This window comes from Theropithecus gelada, chromosome 4 (genome assembly GCF_003255815.1).
Source record: "Theropithecus gelada isolate Dixy chromosome 4, Tgel_1.0, whole genome shotgun sequence".
Lineage (NCBI taxonomy): Eukaryota > Metazoa > Chordata > Mammalia > Primates > Cercopithecidae > Theropithecus > Theropithecus gelada.
In genome coordinates this window covers 132,508,721-132,521,325 of record NC_037671.1, presented here as the reverse complement: position 1 = coordinate 132,521,325, position 12,605 = coordinate 132,508,721, and the positions used below count along the sequence as shown (strand labels likewise).

The 12,605-nt window shown below is 42.4% G+C and overlaps 1 protein-coding gene across 3 annotated transcripts; it reads right to left on the bottom strand.

The window, feature by feature from the left end:
* Positions 1–1,008: 1,008 nt before the first annotated feature.
* TAGAP (T cell activation RhoGTPase activating protein) lies at positions 1,009–12,154 on the bottom strand. 3 transcript variants are annotated; one of them, XM_025384004.1, is made up of 10 exons: positions 11,881–12,154; positions 11,105–11,189; positions 10,963–11,016; positions 10,574–10,640; positions 9,063–9,229; positions 8,204–8,365; positions 7,573–7,682; positions 5,634–5,829; positions 4,634–4,748; positions 1,009–3,663 (listed from the first exon to the last, which is right to left on the bottom strand). In XM_025384004.1, exons 2-10 carry the CDS (start codon positions 11,129–11,131, stop codon positions 2,366–2,368), a joined length of 2,196 nt encoding a protein of 731 aa, XP_025239789.1. In that variant the 5' UTR covers positions 11,132–11,189; positions 11,881–12,154; the 3' UTR covers positions 1,009–2,365. The 3 variants fall into 3 exon arrangements, with proteins under 3 accessions (XP_025239789.1, XP_025239791.1, XP_025239790.1); XM_025384005.1 differs by having other exon boundaries at positions 2,366–3,663; positions 11,105–11,185; positions 11,881–12,023; XM_025384006.1 differs by lacking the exon at positions 9,063–9,229.
* Between the last annotated feature and the right edge of the window lie 451 nt (positions 12,155–12,605).

The window sequence follows — 12,605 nt, the reverse complement described above, 5'->3', positions numbered from 1 at the left end:
GGTTGGGGAAACCTTTTGAAAGGCAGACGGACTCTGTAGATAGGAGTGGGGCTACCACGCCGTGCAATATTTGAAATAGTCAACTGTGACTGAGTGCACTGTTCAAAGACTAACAACAACATTTGCTTGGGCAGGGAGCTCCTAAACGTTCATCAGCACAATGTGCTATTCATGTGTGTAGAGGACTTCGGTTTCATTCCACTTTTTAAAAATAAGGAAATTTGGGTAGGGTTTTCGTGACCTGAGTGAGCAGGGTCACACGGAGATCAGGTGAGTGGTAAAGTTGGAATACATTTGTGGCTTCCTGGTTAGTAGTCTTAGTGGTCTATTGATGGGAATCCTCTGATTCTCAATGAGAAGTGGTTATTGTTAGAGGCAGAGGATTTTTTTTCAGTACTAAAATACTTAGTGCAGTGCCTGGCACATGGTAGATGCTAAAATTGTAACTATTGCTATTAGTGACCAACTCTGGAAAAGGACTGCTTAATTTAGCAGTCAGTTGAGCTCTGCCCCCATGAAATTTATATATTATTGGTGCTTAATAAAGTATTTTTATTTTTATTTTATTTATTTATTATTTTAATTTTTTGAGACCAAGTCTCACTCTGTCACCCCAATGGGAGTACAGTGGCATGATCTCGGCTCACTGCAACCTCTGCCTTCCGGATTTAAGTGATTCTCCTGCCTCAGCCTCCCAAGTAGCTGGGACTACAGGTGCCCAGCACCACACCTGGCTATGTTTTGTATTTTTAGTAGAGATGGGGTTTCACCATGTTGGCCAGGCTGGTCTCAAACTCCCGATCTCAAATGATCTGTCCACCTCGGCCTCCCAAAGTGCTGGGATTACAGGCATGAGCCACCACGCCTGGCCCATCAATAAAGTATTTTTAATATTAGGTCTGAGTGTGCTGCCTTGAGCAGTCTATTTACAACATTATTAACGTTGCACAACATTATTGATAAATCATCTCTGAAAAGACTCAACACAACATATTTCTATAGCAAATGAGAAGCATGTATGATATTTTCTTTTAAAAAGTTGATGAAATAAGGAAAATTGAAGTCCAGTATCTCAAAGATACTGGATAAATATCTTAATAATTGAGCAGTAAAGTTCTAATACATTACAAACATTTTACCATTATGTTTGCCAATCATTAAGCAAAGTGAGCCTCATAAGAATGAGATGAGATGAGATGTAAAATTACTGGAAAGTTTAATTCGCTAGAAATGAGAAATTTTACATTTATTATATTATCCTTTATTTGTGTACTACATTTTTCTGGCAGAATGACTGGTTGCTGAAAAAGAAAATGGCTTAAAGTAGGTACTTTTTTATGGTTTTGCAAATTCTGGAGAACAGAGACTGCTTCTTCCTAAACAAGATCTCCAGTCTTGCTATTAGTCTAGAATAGTGAATATATATTCAATAAATGCTTGTTGAGTGAACCAATATGTGAATGATTTTCTCGGTGGATTTCTATTAATCGAGGGAAAGGAGGTAACATGTCAATAAAAAAATGAACATTTTTACTTTCAAATAAGGAAGGCAATTTATTGTAGTGAAATTACATTGAAGTTTTATATATGACCCCCAATGCAAATAAAATCATTTACCTCCACACTATAGGATAGGACATCATGAATTACAAAGAAACTCAAAGTGCTGTAGATGAGTTAATATTGATATAATACATTTTTCATTAATTTACCCAAATTTAATTGGATGATTGAAAGGACAGGTTGAAGTGTTTTTCATGATTTTTGCTATGACCTCTGCTTTTGCTGGAGTTTTTAATGCCTTTGATGGCTCCAGACGCTCAGCTCTGTTCCTTGCAGTCTGTTTCTTTCGTCTATGGTGGTGATTAGTTATTGCAAGGCTGCTTATATGGAGTAATATATAGTTTACTCTGGTATAGAGTAAACTTACCGGGGGTTTAAACACTTCTCCCTAAATGGAGTTTGTGGAAAATGTGAAAATTGGCATGACATTTGAGGCCACATTATAAAAGCAAAGATAATTTTCAAACACTAGCCAAGAGAAAAGTGCCCCAGGAAGCAAGGAACAGCAATGTACTTCACTGCAAATCCACAAACGTATGCAGGGATTATTAGACATTCTTTGCACCTAACACCTTATCTATAATACATTTTATACATTTGTTACATATTGCACAAATCCGGGTACACACAGACTATCTGATGCACCATGGCCATGGTGTAGCTATCCTCACTAAGGAGGGCTTTGCACAGCGTTCTAAAGGAGCTTATTCAAGACCTTTTAAAACCACAATCTAAAGGCAGTTCTTTACAAGTCTCATATTTACAGATAGCACAAGCTATGGCATGGCGTATGGCCTCCCTCCTAAATATACGATTCTTTGGCATATTGGAACTGGTCAGCCTCAAAGACCGGCTGGCTACATCGTCGCATGAGACAGTCCCGCTTATTCCTCTGCACAGACTCGGAGACGGTCCTCAGCCGGAGGAGTTCAGGTCTCCCTGGGCCAGACACATGCCCCAGAGAGTCCCAAGAAGCATGGACAGTTCTGCTCTGTTTCCATCGCTCAGGCAGGGGAGAGAGTCCGTGGCCAGGGAGTGGCTCTTTGCTGTCCCTGTGTCTTGAGTCTCCTGTGTGGTGAGCAGGTGGAAGAGGGGGTAGGAGGGAGTCCACCTCCAGCATCCTCGCTCTCATGCTCCCCACGGTCATGCTCCCCACGGTCTGGCTCCCGTAGGCCGCGAGTCGGGCTGCCGGGCCCTGCATGGCCTCTTCATAAGAGGGTGGGCTTCCAGGCCTCTCCCAGTCAGCTCCCTGGAACACATCATCCACCGAGAGGGCGTGGGGTCTCGGGCAGAAGGCGCGGGTTGTTTGATTGTGGGTTTCAGACCCATTTTCCTGCACGATTCGGCCGGCAAGCTGGCTTTCCTTTCTGACACCCCTTGGGACGTGGTCCCTGGTAAAGTCTTGCGATTTCCCAGACCCTGCGCTGAGGTTTTTGGTCAGCACTTTTTTGTGAGGGGCAAAGGAGAAAGACATGGAGTGCTTTTTAATTTCTCTGCTGGGCTTGCCTTTTTCTGTCTTTGTGGTGAAAGACTGATGTCTGCTGAAGAAATTTCTTTTGGGACTGGAAGGAGAAGCCACGGGTGAGCTGTCAGAGGACGCGTCCAGCGAGCTGCTGGAGAAGGCTTTGGGAACCAGTGCCCTCGGGAGCATTGAACCCGGGGTCAAGTTCTTGATCTTCAGGTCCACCGGCCTCTTGGTTTTGCCTTGCACTGCAGGGAAGACCTCCTCTGGAAATGGGTCTTCAGCCTCCTCCCTTTCCAAACGAGAGCCTACCCGGGGCACGGGGAAGTCCCCTTCACTCTTTGTTAGTGTTTGGTTTGTCACCCGGCTCTCAAGGCACTCCTGGGAGGACGGCATGCTGGGCTCTGAGTACCTCCTATCGGGCTGTGCGAGGGAGCTTTTCAGCCTGGCCACGGTGCTCACAATGGGCTCTGGGCTGACCTCTCGGGCATCCTGTGGGCCCCCACTGTCAAAGCCAGCAGCTATGGCCATGGGCACCTGGGGCTGCCTGCTGGGAGAGCTGATGCCACTGCTGCTGTTGGATTCCACATCAGGATCGTTGCTGTCGTAGGCTGAGTCATTCTGCAGGGTCGACACATCTGGGGGAAGTCAAGGAGCAGTTCAACATTTGTTTGGGTTTATTTATTTATTTGTATTTGTATTTTTTTTTTTTTTTGAGACAGAGTCTTGCTTTGTTGCCCAGGCTGGAGTGCAGTGATGCGGTCTCGGCTCACTGCAACCTCCTCCTCCTGGGTTCAAGCAATTCTCCTGCCTCAGCCTCCAGAATAGCTGGGATTACAGGCGCCCGTCACCATGCCTGGCTGTTTTTTCTATTTTTAGTAGAGAGGGGGTTTCACCATGTTAGCTAGGCTGGTTTCGAACTCCTGATCTCAGGTGATATGCTTGCTTTGGCCTCCCAAAGTGCTAGGATTACAGGCGTGAGCCACTACGCATGGCCATTCAGGTGCTTTTAGAAATGAACTTTGCTACAGTTCACCCTGCTCATACCAATCAGGGTACTAGGTGATTTATTAGCAGAACTACTTAGGGGCTTGATATGACAAGAAATGTACCATATGAAAAGTTTGTTTCTTTCTGAATTTATTTTGAGATCAGAAGAAAAATAGGGAAAGGAAATGAGTAAAGGAGAGAGGAAGGAGAGAAAGAGAGGAGAGAATAAGAAAAGAGAGAACAGCATTTCACTGCAAATTTATTGACCTTAATTTTTAAAACCGCTCCTTTTACTGGACCCATTTCCATTGTAATGGAGTCATATGCCATGAAGTGGAAACAAAAGTTTCTCACCCAACTCCAGGGCTAACGGTGACTTAGTGAAATCAGCAGTGATTTGCGATGAACACTGGGAAGGGGCAAAGACTATCTGCGGTCTGAGAGGTGCTGCAGGAAAAGCCCGGAGCAGGGTTTTCAGTTTAATGGACTGGAGTCTAGTCTGACTTGGGGATTTGTGAAGGTAACTTCTACCTCATACATCAGAGATGCTTTACATGACGGGCAGCCTGGCATGAACTTTTCCCTACAATCGTAATCAAATGATAGCACATTCCATACCTGAACTGTCAGTGTGCTCCAGGGAGTCAACAGAAGTGATACTAGAATGTACTGGAATGTTCTCCCCAAATATTTCAAAGCAGTTATCAATGAGGAATTCCACCAGCGTCTTCACCTGTGAGGAAAAGTAAGCAATTTGTCAGCTTGAAGACTTTTTTTTTTTTTTTTTTTTAGGGAGGTGAGGAAGAATGGGGACACAGTGGAGTCACATGCCAAAATGAGAATTTGAGATCTTTATGTGTCTGAAAAGAGCATACAGAAATTTGATAACAATCAGATACTTTTTATTTTTGTGAGACAGGCTCTCACTCTGTCACCAGGCTGGAGTGCAGTGGCGCCATCTCGGCTCACTGCAACCTCCACCTCCCGGGCTCAACTGATTCTCCTGCCTCCGCCTTCCGAGTAGCTGGGACTACAGGCATGTGCCACCAGGCCCGGCTAATTTTTTCTATTTTTAGTGGAGATGGGATTTTGTCATGTTGCCCAGGCTGGTCTCAAACTCCTGAGCTCAGGCAATTCACCTGCCTCGGCCTCCCAAAGTGCTGAGATTACAGACCTGAGCCGCCATGCCAACAATCATATACATTAAAGTTAGATACTCCTTGGAGTTTTGAGACATGCATTTAAATTTAAGAACATACAAAAAATTAAAGTATTAATAACATTTTCATTTAAGTAAGTAGTTTCTCAGATCGATAGACGGATAGACTGTGTCGTACAAACCACAAAAACAAAAGGGCTTTTTTTATATCGGGAGAGAGTGATGTAAACACTTGCAGCACTTATCTGTGTCACAGACGACAGAAGACACAGATTTATTCAGTTTCATTAGATACATGTATCTGAGGGAGTGGAACTATGACAAAAGCATTTTGCATTTTATATTTTCACTGTGATGCTGACTCAGTTGGAGACATTCAGAAGCATTTTATTGCCTGCATTTGGCAAAGAGATGCTGAGATCATAAGTTGGGGATTTCTCATCAGTAAGCAGAACAAACCTTGTTGTTCAGGTCCTTCTGGGCTTCAAATGACAGACACTGGTCATTCTCCAGGGTGAGCATGTTGGGTCCAATGCAGATGGCCAGGTTGCTGGAGTCCATCCTGTTGACCTCAGAGTTCTTGCTGATGAGGTGTAGCACATAGACCAAGTGCTTGAGCAGCAGGAGGTTGGGCCGGGGAAGCTTATCTGCAACCCTGGAATAAAGTGAAGGGATGTTAGTTTTCAAAAAGGCTAATGGTCTTCAGTGTAGCAAGCTGAGAGTTTCTGCCGAAACCAGACTTCCTTTAAAATGAGGAAGGTGCATTTTCACAAGTAATATTGTGAAATGCTCATTCAGACACTTCCAGTGGCAACTGACACAGAGTGAGGCTGGTTAACCGCAAGGTCTTGAGGAGCTAAGAAACTGGCCTTTATAATTGGGACACGAATAATTCAGCCCTTTATTATTTATACAGAGCTTAAATTATGAAGCCAATCTGCATTAAAGATCAGAATTTGCATTTATATTTAGAAAATAGTTTTGTTGAGTAATCATTTAGCCATGTAGAATTTCTTTCTGTTTCTAACATGGCTAGACTGGTTTTCTTGCCTTAAAACAAAAACAAACTATAATCACCAAATGAAGACGACACCTTTTTACAACATTCTGAGAAATCTTTATGAAGACTAAATCAGTTTCTTTTTTTTTTTTTTTTTTTTGAGAAGGAGTCTCTCTTTGTCGCCCAGGCTGGAGTGCAGTGTCCTGATCTCAGCTCACTGCAAGCTCCACCTCCTGGGTTTATGCCATTCTCCTGCCTCAGCCTCCCAAGTAGCTGGGACTAGAGGCGCCTGCCACCTCACCCGGCTAGTTTTTTGTTTTTTGTTTTTTTTTTTTTTTTTTTAGAGACGAGGTTTCACCGTGTTAGCCAGGATGGTCTCGATCTCCTGACCTTGTGATCCACCCGTCTTGGCCTCCCAAAGTGCTGGGATTACAGGCCTGAGCCACTGCGCCCAGCCGAGTAAATCAGTTTCTAAGGGCATATTCATAATAAGGCAGCACTTCAATCACAACATTGTTCCTAATGTTAAGAAATTAGACTTCTTAAAGTCTCTTTTTCAAAAAATGAAATGGTGATTCTTTTCATTTCTCAGAAGAAGGAATTGTTATAAAAATGCTTTATGTCTAGGTGGAAACTCATGGTGATAATCTTAGAATATTCATTTTGGGACAGACATTTTAATGTCTTCATTTCTATACATATGTCATTGAAAATATTTAGCCATGTGGGACAATTATAACATATAGATAGACTTTCATAGGATGTGATAACCGTGCTGACATTTCAAAGCTTGGGTTTTAGAATTCTCTAGTCACTAACAGATCACACTTTCCATTGCATATGTTATTATTTTTACTCTCACTGGAATTTGTTATTATATAGTTTTCCTTTTGGTTAATTATAAGAGGATTAAATATGCTATGAAATTTTATGAACAAAACAACCGTCCCCCACCCCATTGCCTGGCTGCATCCTGAGGGATGTTTTATGGGAGAACTGTTGCCTTGCATGACACCAGTCAATGTAGCTTAAAGATAACCCCAAACTCCTACACTTTGCTGGCAAGCCTGTGTTACAGTTTTCAGGTCGGATTTTATCTCACACTTTTTTGAACAGCTTACATTTTCAGACTTCCCTACCTCTTGGGATTTGTGAGGATTGAAATTCACTTCCTACGTTTTGAAGAAATATTTCCTTTCATTTGGCTAAAATTAAACTTCAAAAGTCCAGGGCACCCTCTGGTTTTTATTCTGGGAGTGGACAAGCAATTCCACTCAGATTCCCTAAACATCACAATTCTCGTGAAACAGGGATCATGAAGCTTTTACAAAGTTGTGTAAAGAATCAGAAGACGGAGGTGATGCGGCCTGGCAATCACTGATGACTTGGATGACTTACTGTTTCAGGGCCTCGATTCTGTCCTCCTCGTCCTGCATCTCCAGAGTGCCCATCCACTGCTCAAAGAGGTCGCTTGAAAGTAGCTTCCGGGGGATACTTCTGAGGAAGTCCTGGGGGATGAGAGCGGGCTATTGGCCTATTGGTACCGTATGATGTCCCATGTCCTCGTTTTCACCTGGTTTTCATTCCATCACAGGGTGCTCTATGCTTAGCCCATCACAGATTGTGCCCCTTCATTCCTGCATTTGATTAATCCAGGGAACCCTCTCTGCAACACCCTTGGTCTCTCTGCGACTTTCTAACATCAAGCAGAGTCAGAGGCACCATCCCCAGGTGGGTGTGTTCTGAGGGGCCACTGGATTCTGGCATGTGGATTCTGCCATGGAACAATCAAATTGCCCGTTGTTGGCAAAGTTTTGAGAGGGCAGAATGCATTGCTTTCTGTTGGAATCTGAGGTCACGGAAACAGAGGTGCTTACTAAATAAATAAATAAAGGGCTTAATGAAAAAAATAAAACTCCAAGATCAGTGTACCTTGCTGTGTGGAGAGAAGAGCCTATTTCTTGCATCCTGAGAACGAATGTGCCAGGGCCCCTTGGCAGGTTATTTGGCGCAAGCGTGTTGAACTCACCTTAAAGACCACAGCGAGGAGGTGCACGGGGAGGCTCTCCAGATCCACCGCATCCCCAGAGTTGAGCTCCTCCTTCAGCTCCTTGCGGGCTTTCTCGTTGGCTGCTCTCCTGAATATCCCTTCCGTTGAAGGGCCTTTAAGGCATAGAATAGTGAGAATGTCCTAAAGGAAACAGCAGTAGGAACAGGAAAGGATTACCATTGGTTCAAAGATACACACTGTGCTGCTACTAATGCATGAAGATCTATGCTTAGACTGCAGAAAGAATTAAAATAATGTACATGAACAGTTTCTAACTTTACTTGTCATAAAATATCATCTCTCTAAAAGTTAGTTATCTTCTCTAGTATACTGAGATAGTCTTAACAGGAATATTAATGTCAGATTTTGCTTTCAGTTCAGTCGCTATCAATGGCCTTCCTCAACCCCGATATTTTTCTAAGAGGAGGCAAATTGTGAAAGCTCTAATTTTGCACTTTCTAAAATCATTTTGGAGCTCTCTCATTTCAAATACTTCCATATGAACATTGGATTTTGGATCACAAAGTCTATATTCTGTTTCCCCTTCAGACTTTTCAGAAGCTACAAATCTTCGGCATTCTTCACTCTGTGAAGTCAGAGAAATGGAGGGACCATAGCTCTGAGCTCATTGGCAAATACAACTAATTTCAATTTCTGGAATGGAAGCAGTCAGATATTCTTCTAACTGCGTGCTTATGTGGGAGTGCCATGTCGAAGAGTGGAAAATATGGAAGATCAGTCCCTACAAACTTCATAGGAGAATGACACTTAGATTTCCCGAGTATTTTGCATGTCCAGCTGAAAACTGAAGTAGGTTTCTGAGAAAATGCATGCCTACCTGGATGGGTCTGGGGAGTGTGTCACTGCCACCACAGATAATTGACAAGGGCTGATCAAATAGTGATGCTTTCAAGTCTGTCTCCAAAGCCCCAGAAAAATCTGATGCAGGGGAGAGCCTTCTCATGAGAAAGGGCCAGGACAGCACCTTCTTTCTCTTCTTAACTTCTACAGCCAAGAAAACAAGGCAACGAGAAAAATTAGACTCCAGTGTTAATACGCAAAGATCCAGGTAAGAAAATGGGTATCGTTGGCCACATAATGTGGTCGATAGTATATGCCATGTGAGAACAATAATTTTGAAAACTTAAGAAAGCAAAGGGCGTGAATCTTAATCCAGAAAAACCAACCGATAAACAACCACACTGTTACCAGGGCAACCAGTTCCCTAAACAGCAACACCAGGGTTCCTCAGAGCCTCCACCTTTCCTGTTTTCACTCTTTCCAGCTGTTTGCTACAGAGAATTAGCAAAACCTAACTGTGCAGATCATAAACAACCATCTTAACCTACTGGCCTGAATAACTATAGAGGAAATTTCTGATATGAAATAGATTATTTTGATTTCCTCCTTTAATTGGCGAAGAAAACGAAACTTAAAAGGTGAGGAAGTGACTTGCTCAGTATCTCTTCGAAGGCACATAGCAGGGCCGGCTCCAACCCTTTGCAGCCTCGCAGGCACTACATAGCCACTAGAGGGAGCTAACACCATTCTTCCTTCCGGGTGACTGGTCACCTGGGTTTTCCAGGTCGCTGCTTTAGGACAGAGGCAAATACGAATCGCAGCAGGAAGGTCTGAACCTACATCTGGCAACTGGAAATTATCAGCAAAACGTTATCAAGATATTCTGTCCTTCCGAAATCCACAAGATGTGTGTGCAATGGATATTGCAATCTCAAAAGTTTCCTTCTTTCTTTTCTTTTCCTTCCTTCCTTCTCCTTTTTTTTTTTTAAACTAATTATAAAGGCTATATTTTCTAAATGCATTGGCATATGTTTCTGTACATTTTAGATTGGCAAGTGGAAGCGTGATGAGAAAGAAGTGGCCTGTATGGTTCAGGAGAACTGGGTCAGGGTTGTGCTGTAATGAAATGCATTATGAAAAAAATTGAGAGCGAATGGTGGGTCCTTTGGGATTTGAGATCAGCAACAGTTGCTTCATAGGCTCTTGGATGCGTTCTCCATAAGAGAAGGAAGAAAATGGAAAAGACGCTGTGTGTTTTCAAATGTGTGCATGCTAATTGTGGAAACATACATGGCCAGGAGACGGAACCGCATTAAAAACCCTTGGCAGAACTGGGGGATTCTCTGTGGAGAGGCTCTTTCCGCTCGCAGCACTCCCGGCTCTAGTGAGTTGGAGCACACCTGCCATTTAAGGGTTAATGTTCTGCGGTCTTTAACAGAACACTTATACAAAAAAATTCCTAGTAGAGTAAAAACGCTGTGGTTTTGCAAACCAAGAACGCTGGTTGTTAGCACTTACATAAAAGATCAGTATGTTTTCAAAACTCACCAATGAGCTGGCAAATACTGTCTTCACTCTCACATGATGCCAACAGGGGATGTTCCTTGATGTCACCCTAAAAACATTTTTATTTCAGTTAAATATAGTGACTGAAGAAACCTATCGAGTCTTTCCCCACAAAACACACATACAACATTTTATTCATATTAAAAATGAAGTCAGTAGAGTGCATTGATGTTTTTTTCTAGCTTCTAGAGGCAATATTAAAGTCTCGATTGTCATTGTATAAGATCCTAATTAATGTGTTTAATTTACTACATGTGTGATGTTAATTTACTACTCTGATAATTAATATTCAACCCAAATAATATTCAATAAAACAAAGTTTTCCACCTTCTCACAGTACAGATAAAAAGTTTCAAAAATTGCTTTCTTACCTCTGATTGACATTCGATTAGCGTCTCCATATTACTGGCATTTAGTGTTTTTGACTAAAAGAGAAAAAATAAAATTAGGTAAATATCTTTTGGCCCTTGCCTCTAGGAAACACGAATTAATAAATGTGAGAGTGTCACTCACAGCATTGTGGCTGCTTCTCAGCTTCATCAGTATTGGGACTGACTGTCCGGGAGTGAATTTCACTCCTGTGCGGCTGTGGCTCTGTCTACAACGAATCATATGGAAAGGAGTTAGGAGGAACACACAGTAGGTTGGCCATTTTCAGCACCACTTTGCCAAAGCACAGAGTTTGAAACTATTTATTTATTTATTTATTTTTCTATTTTACTACTTCTTCAATTGCCTTTACTTTGGAAAAAAAACTATTACATAGACAAGTTTTCATTTAAAGTCAGTTCCGTGTTACCAGATGTCATATGTTGTTAAGAACAGCATCTGAACACAATTATTTCTAAATTATTTAAGCCAACTATCTTTACCATTCTAAACGTTGTCACCAATTTATTCCATTCCCATCAAGAGATAATTTGGATATCAATTACATTAACATTTTAAATTAACATTAACATTAACTTTTTGGGGGGAGTCCTCACTATATGCCAGCTATCGTAGTAGGTGCTTTGCATGGATTTTCTCATCTAATCCAAAAAGGAAAAAAAAAAAAATGTATCTCCAGGATGCTGCAATAGTAAACATGAAACAAAGACAACATTTATAGAATCCCTACACTAAAAAGGTGCAGCCTTCACGTTGAAGCAAAGCTTTCTTTGTCCTGAGACTTTATAAAGTGAGCGTATATTCCAAGGGCTAGCTGTTTTCTGTTGCCTGTGATCTGAGTGACCTGTGACTGGCGAGGCAGCCTGCAATTTCTAGGCGTGTTAATATATAGTACTTACCCTCGGAGGGTCTCTAGCCAGAGTTCTTTTACATCCGGTGAGCTGTAAAGAATGGGAGAAAGAGCATGACACTCTGCTGCTTCTAGTCCACTGGGAGAGAGGGAGACTGAGCCGGTCTCCCTTCACATGCTCTGCATTATAAGCGAGGGGGCGGGCAGGTGGAAATTCAGAATATTACAGAGACCGGAAAGAACATCATGGGCTGTCACACAGACGAAGCCAGCCAGACACTGGAGAGCTCTCACTTCCTCATTCCTTTTAGGGCAGCTCTGTCTTTTTTTTTTCTCCTCCACTTCAAAGTAAAAAATCTGTAAACTACTAGGAGTGGAAAAGATGACATTCAGCCCATAGGTGAAGGCTCTGATTAATGTCATAGGTGGGATGTGTGAACAAGAAATTGTGTTATTCTGTGCATAAACATCACTTTATTTTCTAAAGTGGTAATTTCAAGTGCCTTTTTTTGCATCCTGTTTGGGTGCTGTTCCCCCTCCCACGTGCCATCCGCTCTGTCCACCAGCACCACACGTTGATTAGCATCCCTGGATGTGGGACACTGTTACAGAACCAGAAAGAAACCCAAGACAGTCCCTTCCTTGAGGAACAATCACCATCCAAAGCCACGTTAGTTTCCTTTGGAAGTAGGAAGAAAACTCCCTCGAGTCAGTTGTCAATACAGTAACCCCCTTCTCCTTTCTGTAACTCCTGGTCAAAAGTATTGATACTTA

Excerpts from the sequence above, each read along its gene's own strand:
- TAGAP (XM_025384004.1), bottom strand. The coding sequence starts at position 11,131 with ATGAAGCTGAGAAGCAGCCACAATGCT. Across the intron at positions 7,683-8,203 it reads TCCTCGCTGTGGTCTTTAAG|GACTTCCTCAGAAGTATCCC; the intron begins GTGAGTTCAACA and ends CTCATCCCCCAG. Across the intron at positions 4,749-5,633 it reads AGAAGGACCTGAACAACAAG|GTGAAGACGCTGGTGGAATT; the intron begins GTTTGTTCTGCT and ends TTTTCCTCACAG.